The sequence below is a fragment of the Pungitius pungitius genome, chromosome 1, assembly GCF_949316345.1.
Source record: "Pungitius pungitius chromosome 1, fPunPun2.1, whole genome shotgun sequence".
Classification (NCBI taxonomy): domain Eukaryota; kingdom Metazoa; phylum Chordata; class Actinopteri; order Perciformes; family Gasterosteidae; genus Pungitius; species Pungitius pungitius.
In genome coordinates this window covers 539,106-554,332 of record NC_084900.1, presented here as the reverse complement: position 1 = coordinate 554,332, position 15,227 = coordinate 539,106, and the positions used below count along the sequence as shown (strand labels likewise).

Genomic DNA, 15,227 nt, shown 5'->3' with positions numbered 1-15,227 from the left:
CTTACATCACAGCCTCATGAGTTGATCCATCGACTCCACGAGCTCCACCCTGATTGACAGCATCGCTGCTCGTGGTGAAGCTCGAGTTACTGAGAGTCTGAAATGACAAAAACAAACATTACTCCAATCCCAAAATACACAAAACCAGCTGTGACTCCAGGAAGTCTCCATGAAGCCCCACAAAATGCACAAGATATTGTACTGGAATACGATATATTCTGACAACATGTACATGTGTAGTACAACGAATAAAGACAGTCTACATTGGAATAACAATAGTGTCAACTTCATGGAAACATGAACATGCAAACATAATAATGATTGAAACCTTCAGCCTGAGCTCCATGGCTGCACGTGGCAGGGGGAGAAGTTGAGAACATTGAGCGTGGTCCTCCTGCTCGGACATGAACTTTGATTCAAGCTGCACGATGTGATTCAGGGAAACTCAAACAATGACATCACTTCTAGAGCAACACACATTCCAAGTGGACACGTGCTTCTTAATGTGTTCACACAGATAACGAGTGACCTCACGTGATAACCAGCGATAACGACAGCTCGCTGTGACGTCAGGACCATCGGAACCACGACGTCACTGCGGCACAGCGACAGAAAGATGGCGGTGTGAACGTTAACGTGACGTCACTAACGGTGAACACATGAACACTAACTTCATATAACGTGGGGTTTTAGCACTCTTGGTTAGTTTCTTTCACTGACTATTCTCCAGAAATGTAACGTTAACCATTGAAGCCACATGGTGTCACCGGGCTGCTTTTAACAGCTTGTCATGATTAAAGTTACTCATTAAGCTAGCTAGCTAGCTAGGTTAGCTTGTCACAGAAACTATGAACCAACATGGATATCATAAAAGCCACTGACGTTAGCTTAATGACGTAAATGCTTTTACAGCGCGGTCAAGTTGGCGTGTGTGTGTTAACTTTAAAGAAGAGAAAAACCATGTCAAAGTGTTTTAGTACCAAAAATTACACAGGTCTTAACTTTAGGAAACAGCGTCCCTTCGTCCTCGTGACTCAAAATGCGTGTCACTCATCTCTCTTCTCTTGATAATTAACACAACTCTATCATTTAATATCGACGTGACTGAATCTCTTCAAAGTGAAGTTGTTGAATATTTAGTAAAACGAACACAATGTGGTCACGTTCATCTTCAAACGTAAATCTTTATTATAAATATAACGTTTTGCAATAAAGTAAATTGGACATCCGGTCCATTTAATTTTTTTTCAGTGGAACCGGTTATTTTATTTATTCCACTTTTACTTGATTTCCTGTTTTAATTAAGTTTAATATTATTGCGGTGAATGTAATTGTAATTGATCTAGTTGGGTCTTTTAATTGAATAAGTGAAATGTTTCATTTAATTAGTTAAGTATTTCTGGTTCACTGTTTGTATATAATGTTGTTTAAATGTTGCATTCAGGGAAAGTGGGAAGTTACGGCGGAAGTTGCGTTTCGTCTCTTCTGCGCCTCCTGGGCTTCCGTAGTCCCGTATTTTTTTTTTTCCTTCACAGATCGGTTACGCTGTTGAAGGTAGATTGTGGGGAAAATGATGTCGTACTATTTTGTTATGTTCTTTATAAAAACGTAATTGTATCAGCGACCATTACCGTGAGCAACATTACGTTATTAATATTACGACATCCAGCTGACGAGGTGCCATTGTTTTAGATGTTAAATATACTTTTGGTGGTTGTTTAATTTGGCGCCATTTGTACTAGCTACATCCGGTGGCACTGACTCATATCTTCTCCTCTATGAAGCTTGTGTCTAGGAAGCTGAGGCGCAAATAAAGACCAAAAGGCACTATTTGTGTTTTATTGTCTTCTGCAGTTACGTGTCTTTTTTTTTCTTTTGTTTTAATGACTGTTGTCATTCGGTTATTTATTTTGTTTACTTGGGGTTGTGGTTTTCCCCTTTTGTCATGATTATTTTGATAGCTGACAGATCAGTTACGCTGTTGAAGCTTGTGTCTAGGAAGCTGAGGTGCAAATAAAGACCAGAAGGCACTATTTATGTTTTATTGTCTTCTGCAGGATCGACTTCATTCATGCACAAAACACATCTGTTACACATACACACTTTTTAATTTTACTCATCTAAGAACCAAAACGACACAGAATAATAATCATGTTTCATGTGGCCCTGACACAGGGGTGAAAGGTCTCCGTGCTGCGTTCAGGGAACCTCCAGCATGCTGCGTTCAGGGAAGCTCCAGCATGCCGCGTTCAGACAGGATTCGCTGCGTTCGTGAGTGCACGCGCTCCAGGGCGCGGATGACGGCGTGCAGAAGGGGCGTGGCCTCCCGCTGGCTGCGTGCACAAACCAGCCGCAGGAAGAAGGTCCGGTCCGGGAGGGCGAGGAAGACGAACTCTGCAGCCTGACGGAGGAACCAGGGGTGGTGCGGCGCCAGCGCCACCATGTAGGCCGCCCTGAGGGAGGAGCGTGGGCGCGTTAGTAGTGATGACCAGAAGAAGCTTCATGAAGCATCGAGGCTCGGCATACATTGGGCTTCATTGGCTCCACTGTGCCATCTAGTGGACAATACATGTACACAGGAAGTTTTCAGAAGGACACCACTGAACTGAATAAATCAATTCATGACCTGATTCATGATTAAATTGATTCAGTCGGATGGTCGGCTGCGAGAGGTTTTCAACGTCACAACGTACGAATCCAAGCCTCAATGCTACACAAAGATCGTCCTGGATTACTCAACACGCGCTTCAAAGCCTCGACACTGACACATTACTACATGTTAGCATGACCTTGGAAAGTAGGCATCAGTGACCTGTTAACTTTGTCCTCAGTCTGTTAGCATCCAGGAACCTGCTAGCTTTAGCCTCTGTCTGCTAGCATCCTGGGACATGTTAGCTTTAGCCTCTGTCTGCTAGCATCCAGAACCCTGCTAGCTTTAGCCTCAGTCTGCTAGCATTGTGGGACATGTTAGCTTTAGCCTATGTCTGCTAGCATCCAGGGACCTGTTAGCTTGAGCCTCTGTCTGCTAGCATCCTGGGACATGTTAGCTTTAGCCTCAGTCTGCTAGCATCCTGGGACCTGTTATCTTTAGCCTCTGTCTGGTAGCATCCAGGACCTTGCTAGCTTTAGCCTCAGTCTGCTAGCATTCTGGGACATGTTAGCTTTAGCCTCTGTCTGCTAGCATCCAGGGACCTGTTAGCTTGAGCCCACTTGTGGAGCGATGAGGTTGCTACCTGCTCAGCTCTCCAGGTGTTCTGTATTGTCCATCGCTGTCCGGTCCTTCAGCCAAACCCTCCAACATGAGCTTCAACCACAGCAGAGAGCGATGAAGGCGCAGCAGAGTTCGGCAGCCTGATTCCGTACGCTTCGAGAAGTCGACCACGCCTTCTTTTAGCTCCGCCTCCACCAGCCATCGAATGGAATGAAGCGCCTCAAGAGGAAGAACCGAACAACTAGAATCACCCAATAACTTCATATCATCCGGCCGTTTTCTTGTTGTGCGTGACACTCACCTCACTTTGTGGTCCAGATTTGTCTCCCGGACCACGTTTCCCATGATGCTCCAGGTCGCGTTTGAGTGACAGCTCTCGAATAAGATTGACCTTCTCCTTCACTTTGTCAGAGAAGAAACTGACCATCGTCCCGAGAGACTCCATGAAGCTGAAAGAGGGATTCAACGTGTGTTCTTCTACCTTTGTGAGGACCGTGTTTGTACTAACATGAATAAGTTGATTAAGCTATAATTGTTTTACTATTTGTCCCTCTGGAAATCCTGACAGGAAATACATTTCTATTCATAGTCCAAGTAGTACCAACCAATCAGATTTGTGCTGTACGTCGAAGCTTCATGAGTTAAAGCTGCATTCTGTGTAGTGACCAGCAGGGGGCGACTCCTCTGCTCCCATAGACGTCTATGAGGAAATGACTCTACTTCTGTGTAGTGACCAGCAGGGGGCGACTCCTCTGCTCCCATAGACGTCTATGAGGAAATGACTCTACTTCTGTGTAGTGACCAGCAGGGGGCGACTCCTCCGCTCCCATAGACGTCTATGAGGAAATGACTCTACTTCTGTGTAGTGACCAGCAGGGGGCGACTCCTCTGCTCCCATAGACGTCTATGAGGAAATGACTCTACTTCTGTGTAGTGACCAGCAGGGGGCGACTCCTCTGCTCCCATAGACGTCTATGAGGAAATGACTCTACTTCTGTGTAGTGACCAGCAGGGGGCGACTCCTCTGCTCCCATAGACTTCTATGAGGAAATGACTCTACTTCTGTGTAGTGACCAGCAGGGGGCGACTCCTCTGCTCCCATAGACGTCTATGAGGAAATGACTCTACGTCTGTGTAGTGACCAGCAGGGGGCGACTCCTCTGCTCCCATAGACGTCTATGAGGAAATGACTCTACTTCTGTGAAGTGACCAGCAGGGGGCGACTCCTCTGCTCCCATAGACGTCTATGAGGAAATGACTCTACTTCTGTGTAGTGACCAGCAGGGGGCGACTCCTCTGCTCCCATAGACGTCTATGAGGAAATGACTCTACTTCTGTGTAGTGACCAGCAGGGGGCGACTCCTCTGATCCCATAGACGTCTATGAGGAAATGACTCTACTTCTCTCTTGATTTATTCCCTCAGTAAACATTGTAAACATGAGTTTATGGTCTCAGTCTCTAGTTTTAAGTCTTCTTCAATGCAGCATGATGTTTATTTAGTGAATGATGGTCCATTTAGAGTCAAACAGACCATGAAGCAGTAGATGCTTTAGGGCGGGGCTACACGCTGATTGACAGTCACAGATGTAAATGCTGTTTCTATGTCATCCTCCGTCCAAATATGGTCACTTCCTGTCCAATGGTTAACAAAAAGTCATAATGGCGATGGAAAAATCGCTGTCATTCGATACCAAAGCCAGGATTGATGTTTGCCTCCTTTTAGTAGTCTTTATGCTAAGCTAAGCTTACAGGCTGTAGCTTCATAGTTTGCAGACATTTGTTTAGAAGAAGGTGTGTACTTGAGGAGCTGATCCCAGCTCTGTAGGTACGGCTCCAGCATGACATCATCGGCGTTCGCCATGCTGGACTTTAAATAGGCCAGCAGACGCCAGGCCTGAAACGATTGGCCAGGACACTCCTGTGTGAGGGGCGTGGCTTCGGGAGGCTCCGCCTCCTCTGGGAATAATGGTGGCTCAGGCTGCAGAAAAATACATACAATTTAGCCGAGAGACACATCTATATATCTATAGATCTATAGATCTATGTCAATTAGCTGCATTTTAATACAAACCAAAAATAATGGCCTTCAGTAAAGTACTTCAGTAACTTTTATATCTGACTCAACATTCCTTTCATGCACATTAAATATAAAAGTCCAACTTCTGAAAAGCTTAAAAAACTCTTTTCTCTCCTGAGTTCTATTCAGAAGGTTTATGAGGTCATCTCAATGTCCAGTGAGTTCCTCTGGTTCTTCTGAGGAGCCTCCGTCAGTACACTCACTTTAACATTAGCATCCTCTCAAAACTCCCTTGTTGTTTTTTATTAAACAATCAACACAATAAAAGAGTAAGTTCATGAACTGAAGTTCCTCCAGACAGCGCAGAAGTCCCTCTCAGCCAATCAGAGCAGACAAACCTCTTTGTCCAGACAGGAAATGAATCACGCATGTGAGACCCGCTGCTCTAAAGGTCATAAATACAAACATTTTTTCTCACCTTTTGCCGGAAAAAAGTGAAACATGGCTGCCAGGAGTCGCCACAGTCTGTGAGTCCAGTCTGAGCTGAAGGAGGGTGTTTATGACAGGAGTTTTTACTGGCAGAATAATGTGTATGTATATATATTATTATGTATATATTTGTGATTTTTACATATTATTTTTTAATATACTAAAGTATTCCTTTCTTTGTTAATGATCTTTTATTGTTCATTTATTTGATTTCTTTTATTTTTAATTGAACTATTTTAGTAAAATACTGTATTTGTGTAAAATCCTACAGACGTAAAATGTACTAAAATATTAATGTAGTAAAAGCTGAAATTAAATAAAGATCAATTAAAATTTCTCAGCTCACCAACAGTGCGGGTATAGCTGAGCTAGTGCTGAAATAAAGTACAAGTACATCCATAACGGTACTTTAGTACTTCAGTAAATGTACTTGTAGAGTTAATACTTGACAGCAGCTGATCCAACATGGCCGACATCGAAGGAGGAAACTCACGGAGCCACAAGGAGCTGATGAAGAGGAGCAGAGCCAACATGGCCGCTAGCAGCAGGAGGCGAAGCAGCGTCATCCGTGTGAGGGTAACCATGGTAACTGCACCCCACATTCACACAGTGTGTTAAAGAACACACACAAACACACACTTTGCCTTTAGCTCAGCTAACGTTTCCTCAACGTCGTTTCTCATCACGTCCTCACGCTCACTCTCTCTTTGGGGTTAAAGGTCGTCTGTTGGTTCACTCCCACTGCTGCACACGCTCAGTGAGACCTTTGCACTTGACCCCCCCCTGTTTACCTTTGCCTGTTTTATGTCTCTACACATAAAAACACACACACATACACACACAGGACCAAGGCCACAAGAACCATTCTAGGTGAGTTCAGGTGTCTCTCATAACAGTAGGATAGTCTGTGGTGAGTTCAGGTGTCTCTAATAACAGTAGGACAATCAGTGGTAAGTTCACGTGTCTCTAATAACACTTTGACAGTCTGTGGTGAGTTCAGGTGTCTCTAATAACAGTAGGATAGTCTGTGGTGAGTTCAGGTGTCTCTAATAACAGTAGGATAGTCTGTGGTGAGTTCAGGTGTCTCTTATAACAGTTGGACAGTCTGTGGTGAGGTCAGGTGTCTCTTATAACAGTTGGACAGTCTGTGGTGAGTTCAGGTGTCTCTTATAACAGTTGGACAGTCTGTGGTGAGGTCAGGTGTCTCTTATAACAGTTGGACATTCTGTGGTGAGTTCAGGTGTCTCTTATAACAGTTGGACAGTCTGTGGTGAGGTCAGGTGTCTCTTATAACAGTTGGACAGTCTGTGGTGAGTTCAGGTGTCTTTATCAATAGTCGTTTACTTATTGAAGACCCACACAAGATGAAAGTGAGGAGAAAATGATTTAATGATGTCTTAATTAAATGAAACTTTTAACAACTTTTAAGATTCATAAAGACACATATGGATTTAGTCTCATCAACAACTTTAACACATCTGATCTATTGATTGATATTTTGATTGATTGAAAGCTTAACTGATTGATTGATTGATGTCTCTGGTTAATGAAATAGAAGGAACTTGTTCTGTGTTGAAACATATCTCAAGGAAGAATAAAAGGTTTTTTCAAAGGGTTTGGAAAAGCCGCTGTCGTCATTTTACCCACAATGCATTGAGGGACTCCTCAGGTGTGTGTGTGTGTGACTCCCCAAGCTTTGACCTGCAGGATGTCACACAATCCAGGACGTCCCTGAAGAACCTGAAGAACAACGAGACGGCGTCAGTAAACGCTCCAGCAGCCAATCAGAGAGCAGCATTCAGCCCGCTGTGATGTCACTGCGTTCACCTTCAACCTGTCGAGGATTTCTCCAAACAGACGCTGAGCTTCCAGAGACTCCGCCTCCTCAAAGTAATCCGACACGTCGACCTCCACCATCATGGACGAGATGTTAGCACACGCACCTGCAGGGATCCACACGTCACCTGTCTGACAACAACAACCTGTGTGTGTCACTGTGTGTGTGTGTGTGTGTGTGTGTGTGTATGCGTGTGTGTGTGTGTGTGTGTGTGTATGCGTGTGTGTGTGTGTGTGTGCGCGTGTGTGTGTGTGTGTAATGTAATGGCAAAATATAATGATGCCATAATGTTTTATTAGATTAATGTCTAAAACCAATCGTGACTTTAATTCTGAGGAGGTTCCAAGACACCAGCTGTGTGGGAACGATCTAAACAGAATAATCTCAAAGCACCTCTCCTCTTTGATCCCATTTGTCTTTGCATAACACCGCTGCGTGGAGGAAGGAGAAGGTGTGAATTTCTTTGGCTATTGTCCTAGATCTAATCAAACATCTGTTGTAAGCATCTTGAGTTTCCCTTCAAGTCTGAGACCTCCTTGCCTGTCTCAAACTCTTTAGCATAACAAAACCAAGGTGTTAACCCTGTCGATGTATAAATATAGCCATGTTCCTCTCAAACATTAAGAAGGAGCTTGCCACTGCCTGTCCATGTATAGCTGTTGCAGACCTCTTACTTGCAAGAAATAAACAAGCAGAAAATACAACTTTGATTGACAAGAGACTTTACAACTGATTCCCGATTGCACGAGAAAATATTCCACAACAGTATGCGTGTGTGTGCGTGTGCGTGTGTGTGTGTGTGTTCTCACCGTGGAGGTGGAGGAGGGCCTGAGCGCTCACAGGTGTGTGGGTCAGGATCAGCGTGTTCAGGCTCTTCAGGCCGGCGGCACACAGCTCCATCGCAGCCTGCAGGCCGAGGTCGGGGACGCGCTCCAGCTCCAGCACCTGCAGATGAGCGCAGGTGTGCACTGCACACACACACACACACACACACATTCTTAATCACAAGGTCACAAAGTCACATATTTGGTTTTGTGTGACCAACCACATTTATCGTCTTCAGGTTCTCTGTCACCTGAAGACGACTCACCCAGAGCGGCCAATCCCTGAGTCCCACACCCGGCCCCGCCCACACTCAGGGAGCGGAGGTGTGGCCAGCATCGACCAATCATCTGCAGGCAGCGGTTTCCAAAGCGAGTGGGCTGTTGGCTGAGAGAGAGGCGGGTCTAAAGCTGGTTCCATGTGTTTCAGTGGCTCAATCTCCCCCCTGACCCCTGACCTCTGACCCCTCAGGGACTCACTGAGGTCACCTGGTCGGTGGTCTAGTGTTTAAATGGAGTAAATATGAAGGACAGCACTGCTGTCACATGTCACGTCACCATGACAACAACTAATATGCTCTTCCTCATGAGGTCAGAGGTCATTCTAAGGTGTGTTTGTTTTTTTTGTCTAAATTCTCACAGAGTCACATGGACCCTCAGAGTGCGTCATGTGACCGTCTCCAGTCTGCGTTTACTCACCAGGGGTGAGCCGGCGCCACCTGCAGGCTGGTGATGGACCTGCAGCCTGCACCCAGGGCCCACAGCACCTCATGACCCAGAGGGTGGGATGAACTCCTGGAGGAGCACACAGACAGGTCAACAGACCAGTAGACAGACAGGTAGCAGCCAGACAGACAGGTAGCAGACTGACAGGTAGCAGACAGACAGGTAGCACACAGACAGGTAGCACACAGACAGGTAGCAGCCAGACAGGTAGCAGACTGACAGGTGGCAGCCAGACAGACAGGTAGCAGACAGACAGGGAGCAGGCAGACAGGTAGCACACAGACAGGTAGCAGCCTGACAAGTAGCAGACAGACAGGTAGCACACAGACAGGTAGCAGCCACTCACCTGTATGTGAGGGTCTGGAGGCTCCTGCTGTAGCAGCTGGCGAGCCACAGCGTCCTGTCTGTGAGGATGTGAGGACACTGAGAGACAGACAGGTGGAGCAGACTGCCGCCTGCTGAGCGCAGCAGCGCCTCCACCCCCGGCTCCACGCTGCCTCTGATGGACAACACACGCGGCTCAACTACAATACCCACAATGCACCTTCACTCATGGGGATGAGTCCTCCTGTCATCTGTTCTGCTGAAACCAATCAGGCCTCGTCTGGACTGATATTAGACGCCGTTGCCACGGCAACACCCACAATGCTCATAAGAAGCTTTGGTATTTTTCCCAGAGTGCATCACTCCTGATCTGTGTGTGTGTGGGCTTGCTATGCTATCTTAATGAGGACATTGAGATCACTTTCTTTGTTAAAGTTTTGTTCTGACGATGACGTTTAGGTGTTAAAGAGGGTCCTCACAAGGCCTGACGGGCCTGTGTGTGTGTGTGTGTATGCGTGTGTGTGCGTGTGTGTGCGTGTGTGCGTGTGCGTGTCCTACCGTGTGTTCTTGTGGTAGTCCTCTCGGGTCTCATTGGCTCGTCTGCTTCGAGGTTTCAGGTTGTTCAGAACCAAAGACTGAGTCTGAGTGCACCACTGAGACAGCGTGGTCAGGAACTACACACACACACACACACACACACACACACACACAGGGCGTAACGCACTGAATCAGCTGTGTACTGAGCCTCATGGTATATAGAACTTAATTCAGTGTTAAATATGCTCCTCTACCTCGGCGGATACTCTGGCGTTCTCCAGGTGGAGGCGTGTCCAAACTGCCGGGTGCCTGGCAACGAAGCGCCAATCGGAGCAGACCTCGGCGGCGTGGAGCAGCGAGCGGGCCTCCAGGTAGGGAAACACGCAGAAGAGCCCCGCCCTCAGCCTCAGGGAGTCCGCCCCCAGGCGCCCATCACCATGACGACGGGAGGGGGTGGAGCAAAGGGAGGAGAGGGCTTCTGTGGGAAGGGGGGAACCAGGTGTGTTCCTCCTGGAGGAGATCAGTCTCCTCATCTCAGCGCTGCTCCACAATCCCTCTTCCTCCTCCTCCTCTTCATCATCTTCCTCCTCCTCTTCAGTGCTGTAGTGGCGATGGGGTCTTTTGCTCCACGTTCTCCCACATCCTCCCTCCTCCAGGGTCCAGGGTGGAGCGTCCAGGTGGTGAGGAGCCGGCCCCCCCTCGCCATCCCACCCCCCTGAACCCAGAGACCAGGTGCGCATGCGTCCCCTGGGGGACAGAGAGGACACGTCCTGTGCATGAATACACATTCACACCAGCAGCACTGGGGCGATGCGTTCAGGTACCTGCAGGGACGCTGGCCGTACGGCTGCTCTCCGCTGTGACTCCTCTGGAGACGAGAGGACAGAGACGTTTGTTATGGATCCATCAGCTTGTGCTCTCATATTTATATTCATCCATTCATCTTCATTTTCAGATGTTTTTTGTCTCTCACCCGGTTGCCGAAGATTCCCTGCATCTCCCTGCCCTCCAGGCTCCGCCCCCCTCGGCCCGGGGCATCGGGGTCGTTGTGCTCGTAGCCGTCGCGTCGCGAGCTGAAGAGCAGCAGCTGCCTCTCTGCTCGGTCGGCTCGGTCCAACAACGTCTCTATGAAGACCTGCAGGTCGCGGAGAAGGTCAAGGAGTTACGCCCTGAGACGGTGAAGGTGTGAGGACGATGGAGGAAGACAGAAGGTCACCTGCAGTCTGGATTTAGCCTCGGCCTCTTTCTTTGCAGTCTCTCTCAGGAAACACTCAATATCCCCCATCTCCCTAAAAACACACACACGGACCTCGTTTCTACTGGACTTGTGTCTGTGGGCGGAGCTTAGATGAAGGCAAAGTTATTCTTTACGTTCGCTAAGGTTGGCTTAGAAGTTTTGTTGTTTGTTTGTGTTTGTTTTTTTCTATAAATGATCCAGAATCTTCGGTCCATCCCAAAGCTGCTCTTGAGAAAGTTCAAAAGTGATTTAATTGTCAGAACCGCTACTTTAGAACAGAACTAACTAGTGAGTTCAGCTGGTTTATCTCTTCTCCATCTCTGAAACTTTCTGTTATTGTTGCTCCCTAAAGCCTCAATTCTAAGTAACTAAACGTGGTTCTGTTTGTTGTTGTGTATCTTAAACTCGCTGCAGGTGATGAGAGTCAATTAGAACACACAAAACCGCCTCCAGTTAAATCCACCCCTCACAGGAAGTGTGTCATAGTTTCATCCATTCATGAATCTCTCTCCTTTCATTCTAAACAGAAGGGACTCGTGGACACGTTGACCGACCGCTGGCGTTGGCTCAGCTCTTTGTCTCTTCCTTCCAGGTCGTCCTTTAGTTGCTGCATCGTCGCCATGGCAGCAGACACCTGACAGATAGAAGCACGTTTAAGACACAGCATGTTTTGGGCTTTTTTTACTTCCCTGTTAAAGGCACCCACCTGTTTGGACAGGTGTGCCTCCCTCTCCTCCACTTCCTGTTTCTCGCTCTTCAGCCGCTCCCCGCCCCGCCTCTCCAGCTCTAGCTCCGCCTCCCTCCTGCGTAGCTCCTCCTTCAGCCGGGCCACGCGCTGGTTCACCCTCTCCTCCACCTCGGCAAAGCAGCGGGCGATTCTGTGATCCAGGCCCAGGCCCATCCTCTCCTCCAGCCCCACCCCGACCGACAGCCCGAACTCCACCCGCACACCCGCCTCCGGCGCCGGGCCGCCACGGGCGCCGAACATCTGCCCCAGCAGCCGGATGGAGGCCGCTGACGGGGCCAGGTCCAGGGAGGAGCTTGGTCTCTGGGCCTCAGCTGGGCCGGGCAGAGGCAGGACACCACCGGGTCTGGAGCTTCTGACCCGGGTCTGAAATGGGACATGAAGGTAATGTCTGTTAAAGTCCAGTCAGAGCGGAGAACAGGTAGGATTTCATCGTTTAGTCATTTCTCTCTAAACTAAACCGAATACGTTTGTCTTTTAGACTGTTAGTTGGACCAAAAAAAGACACCTTGGACATTTGTGACTTTCTGAAGCCACCAACCAATCAGCAGCCATCGACACGTTGACCCGATTTACCTGTGACAGCACCAGCAGCGTCTCGTAGGTGTGTCGGCTGACCAGGTGAGCACGGAGCTCAGGTACGGACGAGAAGCGGAACTCGTTGCCACAACGAGGGCAAAAGTAGGGCAGCTCCGAGGAAGAGGAGGAAGAGGAGGAGGAAGAGGAGGAAGACATGTTTCTGCAGACCTGGAGGAAAAGAGAGGAACACTGGAAACGCTGTGTGGTGTGTGTGTGTGTGTGTGTGTGTGTGTGTGTGTGTGTGTGTGTGTGTGTGTGTGTGTGTGTGTGTGTGTGTGTGTGTGCTGAAGCAATATAAACTGGGTCATAGTGTGTGTGCTACATATTTGATTTGATGGATTTGATTTGATTTTGTTTGTGAAGATTTTATGAGAGAAATCTGTATATTAAAAACAGCAAAAACTATGCATTTGAGTCCCTTTGTGGAGGAGACATATTTCAATATTTCACAAACACACACATGCCTGGATTTGACATTTGTAGGTCATGTGTGTGTGTGTGAGGCTAATCGTTAAGTGAAGCATGTATCTCCCTCCCGACTGACTGTGTGTGTGTGTGTGTGTGTGTGTGTGTGTGTGTGCGTGTGAGTGTGTGTGTGTGTGTGTGTGAGTGAGTGTGTGTGTGTGCGTGCGTGTGTGTGTGAATTTAAACATGGGTGGGTGAGCAGGAAGAAAGCGATGTGAGGGTGTGGTTTCTCTCCTTCAGTTCATCTCGTGGATTCTGTTGAACATGAACTTCAGCAGCTGTGTCCACGCTGTCCACCTGTAGCCACTTAGCTTAGCCCGCGTCAAAAAGGTAGAAATACAACGAGGCACAGAGTTGTTTTATATAACCAGATGAAGAGCTGAGTTTGTCCCATTCAGATAGCGCCAGGCTAGCAGTTTCCCCCTGTTTACAGTCATTATGCTAAGCTAACCTAGCCAGCTTCTTGCTTGGCAGCGAAATCGCAGCATAGGAGTGATGTCAATGTGAAAGACATCAGGAAAGCAAATACACATTTCAGATATCTTGCGTGCAATAGCGGCGTGTGGTGCATAGATCTAACAACGCAAATTCTTAAATTTAATGCTATTTGTGTGCCAGAAAGCCCAAAGCTAAGTTAGACTAACTAAGAACAGTAAGGAGGACGCTAGCTAACAAGCCTCCGTGCTACGACTGTAATGTAAAAACAAGGGAAGCCTTTTAGTCGTCGAGGTTTATATGAATCCACAACGTTACAAAGTTAATTATAAAAAATATCAAAAATCTTCTTCCTCCTGCGTTTAGTTGATTAAAAGTGACAAAACATTCCTTCAGTTTACATTTGAGGATCAAACCAACATCAACACATCAGTTCATCCATCATTAACGTCATCATTTAGTAGGTGAAAATAAAACAGCCTTAAAGAGCAGAAATGGGTCTCTTCTTCTTAATAATGTTTAATTACCACATTTCATTCATTCAAATAACTATATAGTTTATTGACAAGCTGCTCAGGTGTTAAATGCGTCCGGTGTTTACCGGGTAAACACCTCCAATCTCACCTGTAACCGCTGCGTCACGCGCCCAGCTTCAGCCTCAGACCCGTTGCCATGGTTTCCCCCTCGATTTTCCCGCTGAAGAGCTTCTTCCGTCCTCGCGCGGATCGATCGGTTCTGAGCGGGAGAGTCGCGTGCGCCTCGTGTGTGTGATCCAGCCGCCTCGCGCCCCTCCCCCCCCCTCCCCCCGCGGCGTGCAGCCTGTGACGTGGGGCCGCGTGACGTGCCAGTTGTGACATGATGGCGGAGCAGAAGAGGGAGGGACTTAAAGCATTCAGGAGTAGTGAAAGTACTACGAAGTACAAAGATATTAGCATTAAATACCCTTAAAATAACAAAAAATAATAATAAAAGTACTCATTGTGAAAAATAAAATAGTAAAATCACCTCAACATTGTAAATAAAGTACTTGAGTAATGCCCTCTAAATAATAAAAATGTGTATATAGTACAGTTATACTAATGTGATGCAGTGAGTACGTTTTACGAAATTTATTCAAATTGGGTTTTTGAATGAAAAAGTTATTTCAATTCAGTAGAATATTATAGTACTTTTTTATCTATAAAATGATCACAGTAGTAATGATAACACTGGAATGGTGGTTAAAAATAAGAAATGGTAGTAACAATTATCATACTACTAATGGTATTATAGTTCACTAGTATTTCCATTAGTATTAAAATGATAATAACTATGATAATTGCATATTTAAGAAAAGATTAATTCAATTAAGATTAATTCAATTAAAACTTAATCACTTTAGTAGGTTTCCCAGATTCTTTTCTGCAGTAAAACTATGTAGTATTAATGTTATAGGAGTTTTACTTATAAAGGTCGGTTCAGTAAGAGATGTTTGTCTCGTATATCTACTGCGTTAATGTGTGCGTTGCATTTATCTATATTATATTGGGCTTATTACTAAGTAATGTACAAGTACATCAGAGCAGTACTTAGATACAATACTTCCTTCACACCTCCTCCCTGTGATATTTAATGCAGTGAGGAGATGTAGTGCTGCCTGGTGTCCACTGGGGGCGACACCAGTATGAGGATAAGACAGGTGGGAGTTAGACTGTTCACTGGAAGCTAAAAGCATGTGATCAATGAAGCTAATAGTTTGATAGGAAAGCAGATCCATGTTGGATCTCTGTTGCCTGCTATGAAACATGAGGATGATGAAGGAAA

The 15,227-nt window shown here is 46.6% G+C and overlaps 2 protein-coding genes across 3 annotated transcripts; both read right to left on the bottom strand.

Moving 5' to 3' along the window:
• Positions 1-2,014: 2,014 nt before the first annotated feature.
• On the bottom strand, positions 2,015-6,532 carry gltpd2a (glycolipid transfer protein domain containing 2a). Of its 2 annotated transcripts, none has more exons than XM_037480067.2 (6): positions 6,212-6,518; positions 5,708-5,772; positions 5,012-5,190; positions 3,513-3,660; positions 3,234-3,430; positions 2,015-2,453 (listed from the first exon to the last, which is right to left on the bottom strand). In XM_037480067.2, the coding sequence occupies exons 1-6, from the start codon at positions 6,318-6,320 to the stop codon at positions 2,225-2,227; spliced, it is 927 nt and encodes a 308-aa protein (XP_037335964.2). In that variant the 5' UTR covers positions 6,321-6,518; the 3' UTR covers positions 2,015-2,224. The 2 variants fall into 2 exon arrangements, with proteins under 2 accessions (XP_037335964.2, XP_062422277.1); XM_062566293.1 differs by having other exon boundaries at positions 2,440-2,555; positions 6,212-6,532.
• A 142-nt stretch (positions 6,533-6,674) lies between these two features.
• LOC119222899 (F-box only protein 41-like) lies at positions 6,675-14,211 on the bottom strand. The gene is made up of 14 exons (XM_062561243.1): positions 14,049-14,211; positions 12,522-12,692; positions 11,907-12,311; positions 11,755-11,834; positions 11,132-11,252; positions 10,937-11,098; positions 10,218-10,745; positions 9,985-10,100; positions 9,449-9,601; positions 9,076-9,171; positions 8,646-8,764; positions 8,365-8,523; positions 7,546-7,661; positions 6,675-7,458 (listed from the first exon to the last, which is right to left on the bottom strand). The coding sequence occupies exons 2-14, from the start codon at positions 12,678-12,680 to the stop codon at positions 7,384-7,386; spliced, it is 2,289 nt and encodes a 762-aa protein (XP_062417227.1). The 5' UTR covers positions 12,681-12,692; positions 14,049-14,211; the 3' UTR covers positions 6,675-7,383.
• Positions 14,212-15,227: the final 1,016 nt, after the last annotated feature.

What these genes read in the sequence shown, in the direction of transcription:
- gltpd2a (XM_037480067.2), bottom strand. Translation starts at nt 6,320, where the DNA reads ATGTGGGGTGCAGTTACCATGGTTACCCTCACACGGATGACGCTGCTT. An exon ending in TCACTTTTTTCCGGCAAAAG is followed by an intron (nt 5,191 to 5,707) that starts GTGAGAAAAAAT and finishes ATTTTTCTGCAG; the next exon opens with CCTGAGCCACCATTATTCCC. An exon ending in AGCTGGGATCAGCTCCTCAA is followed by an intron (nt 3,661 to 5,011) that starts GTACACACCTTC and finishes TCCCTCTTTCAG; the next exon opens with CTTCATGGAGTCTCTCGGGA.
- LOC119222899 (XM_062561243.1), bottom strand. Translation starts at nt 12,680, where the DNA reads ATGTCTTCCTCCTCTTCCTCCTCCTCTTCCTCCTCTTCCTCGGAGCTG. An exon ending in ACGCCAGAGTATCCGCCGAG is followed by an intron (nt 10,101 to 10,217) that starts GTAGAGGAGCAT and finishes GTGTGTGTGTAG; the next exon opens with TTCCTGACCACGCTGTCTCA. An exon ending in TCAGGGATTGGCCGCTCTGG is followed by an intron (nt 8,524 to 8,645) that starts GTGAGTCGTCTT and finishes GTGTGTGTGCAG; the next exon opens with TGCACACCTGCGCTCATCTG.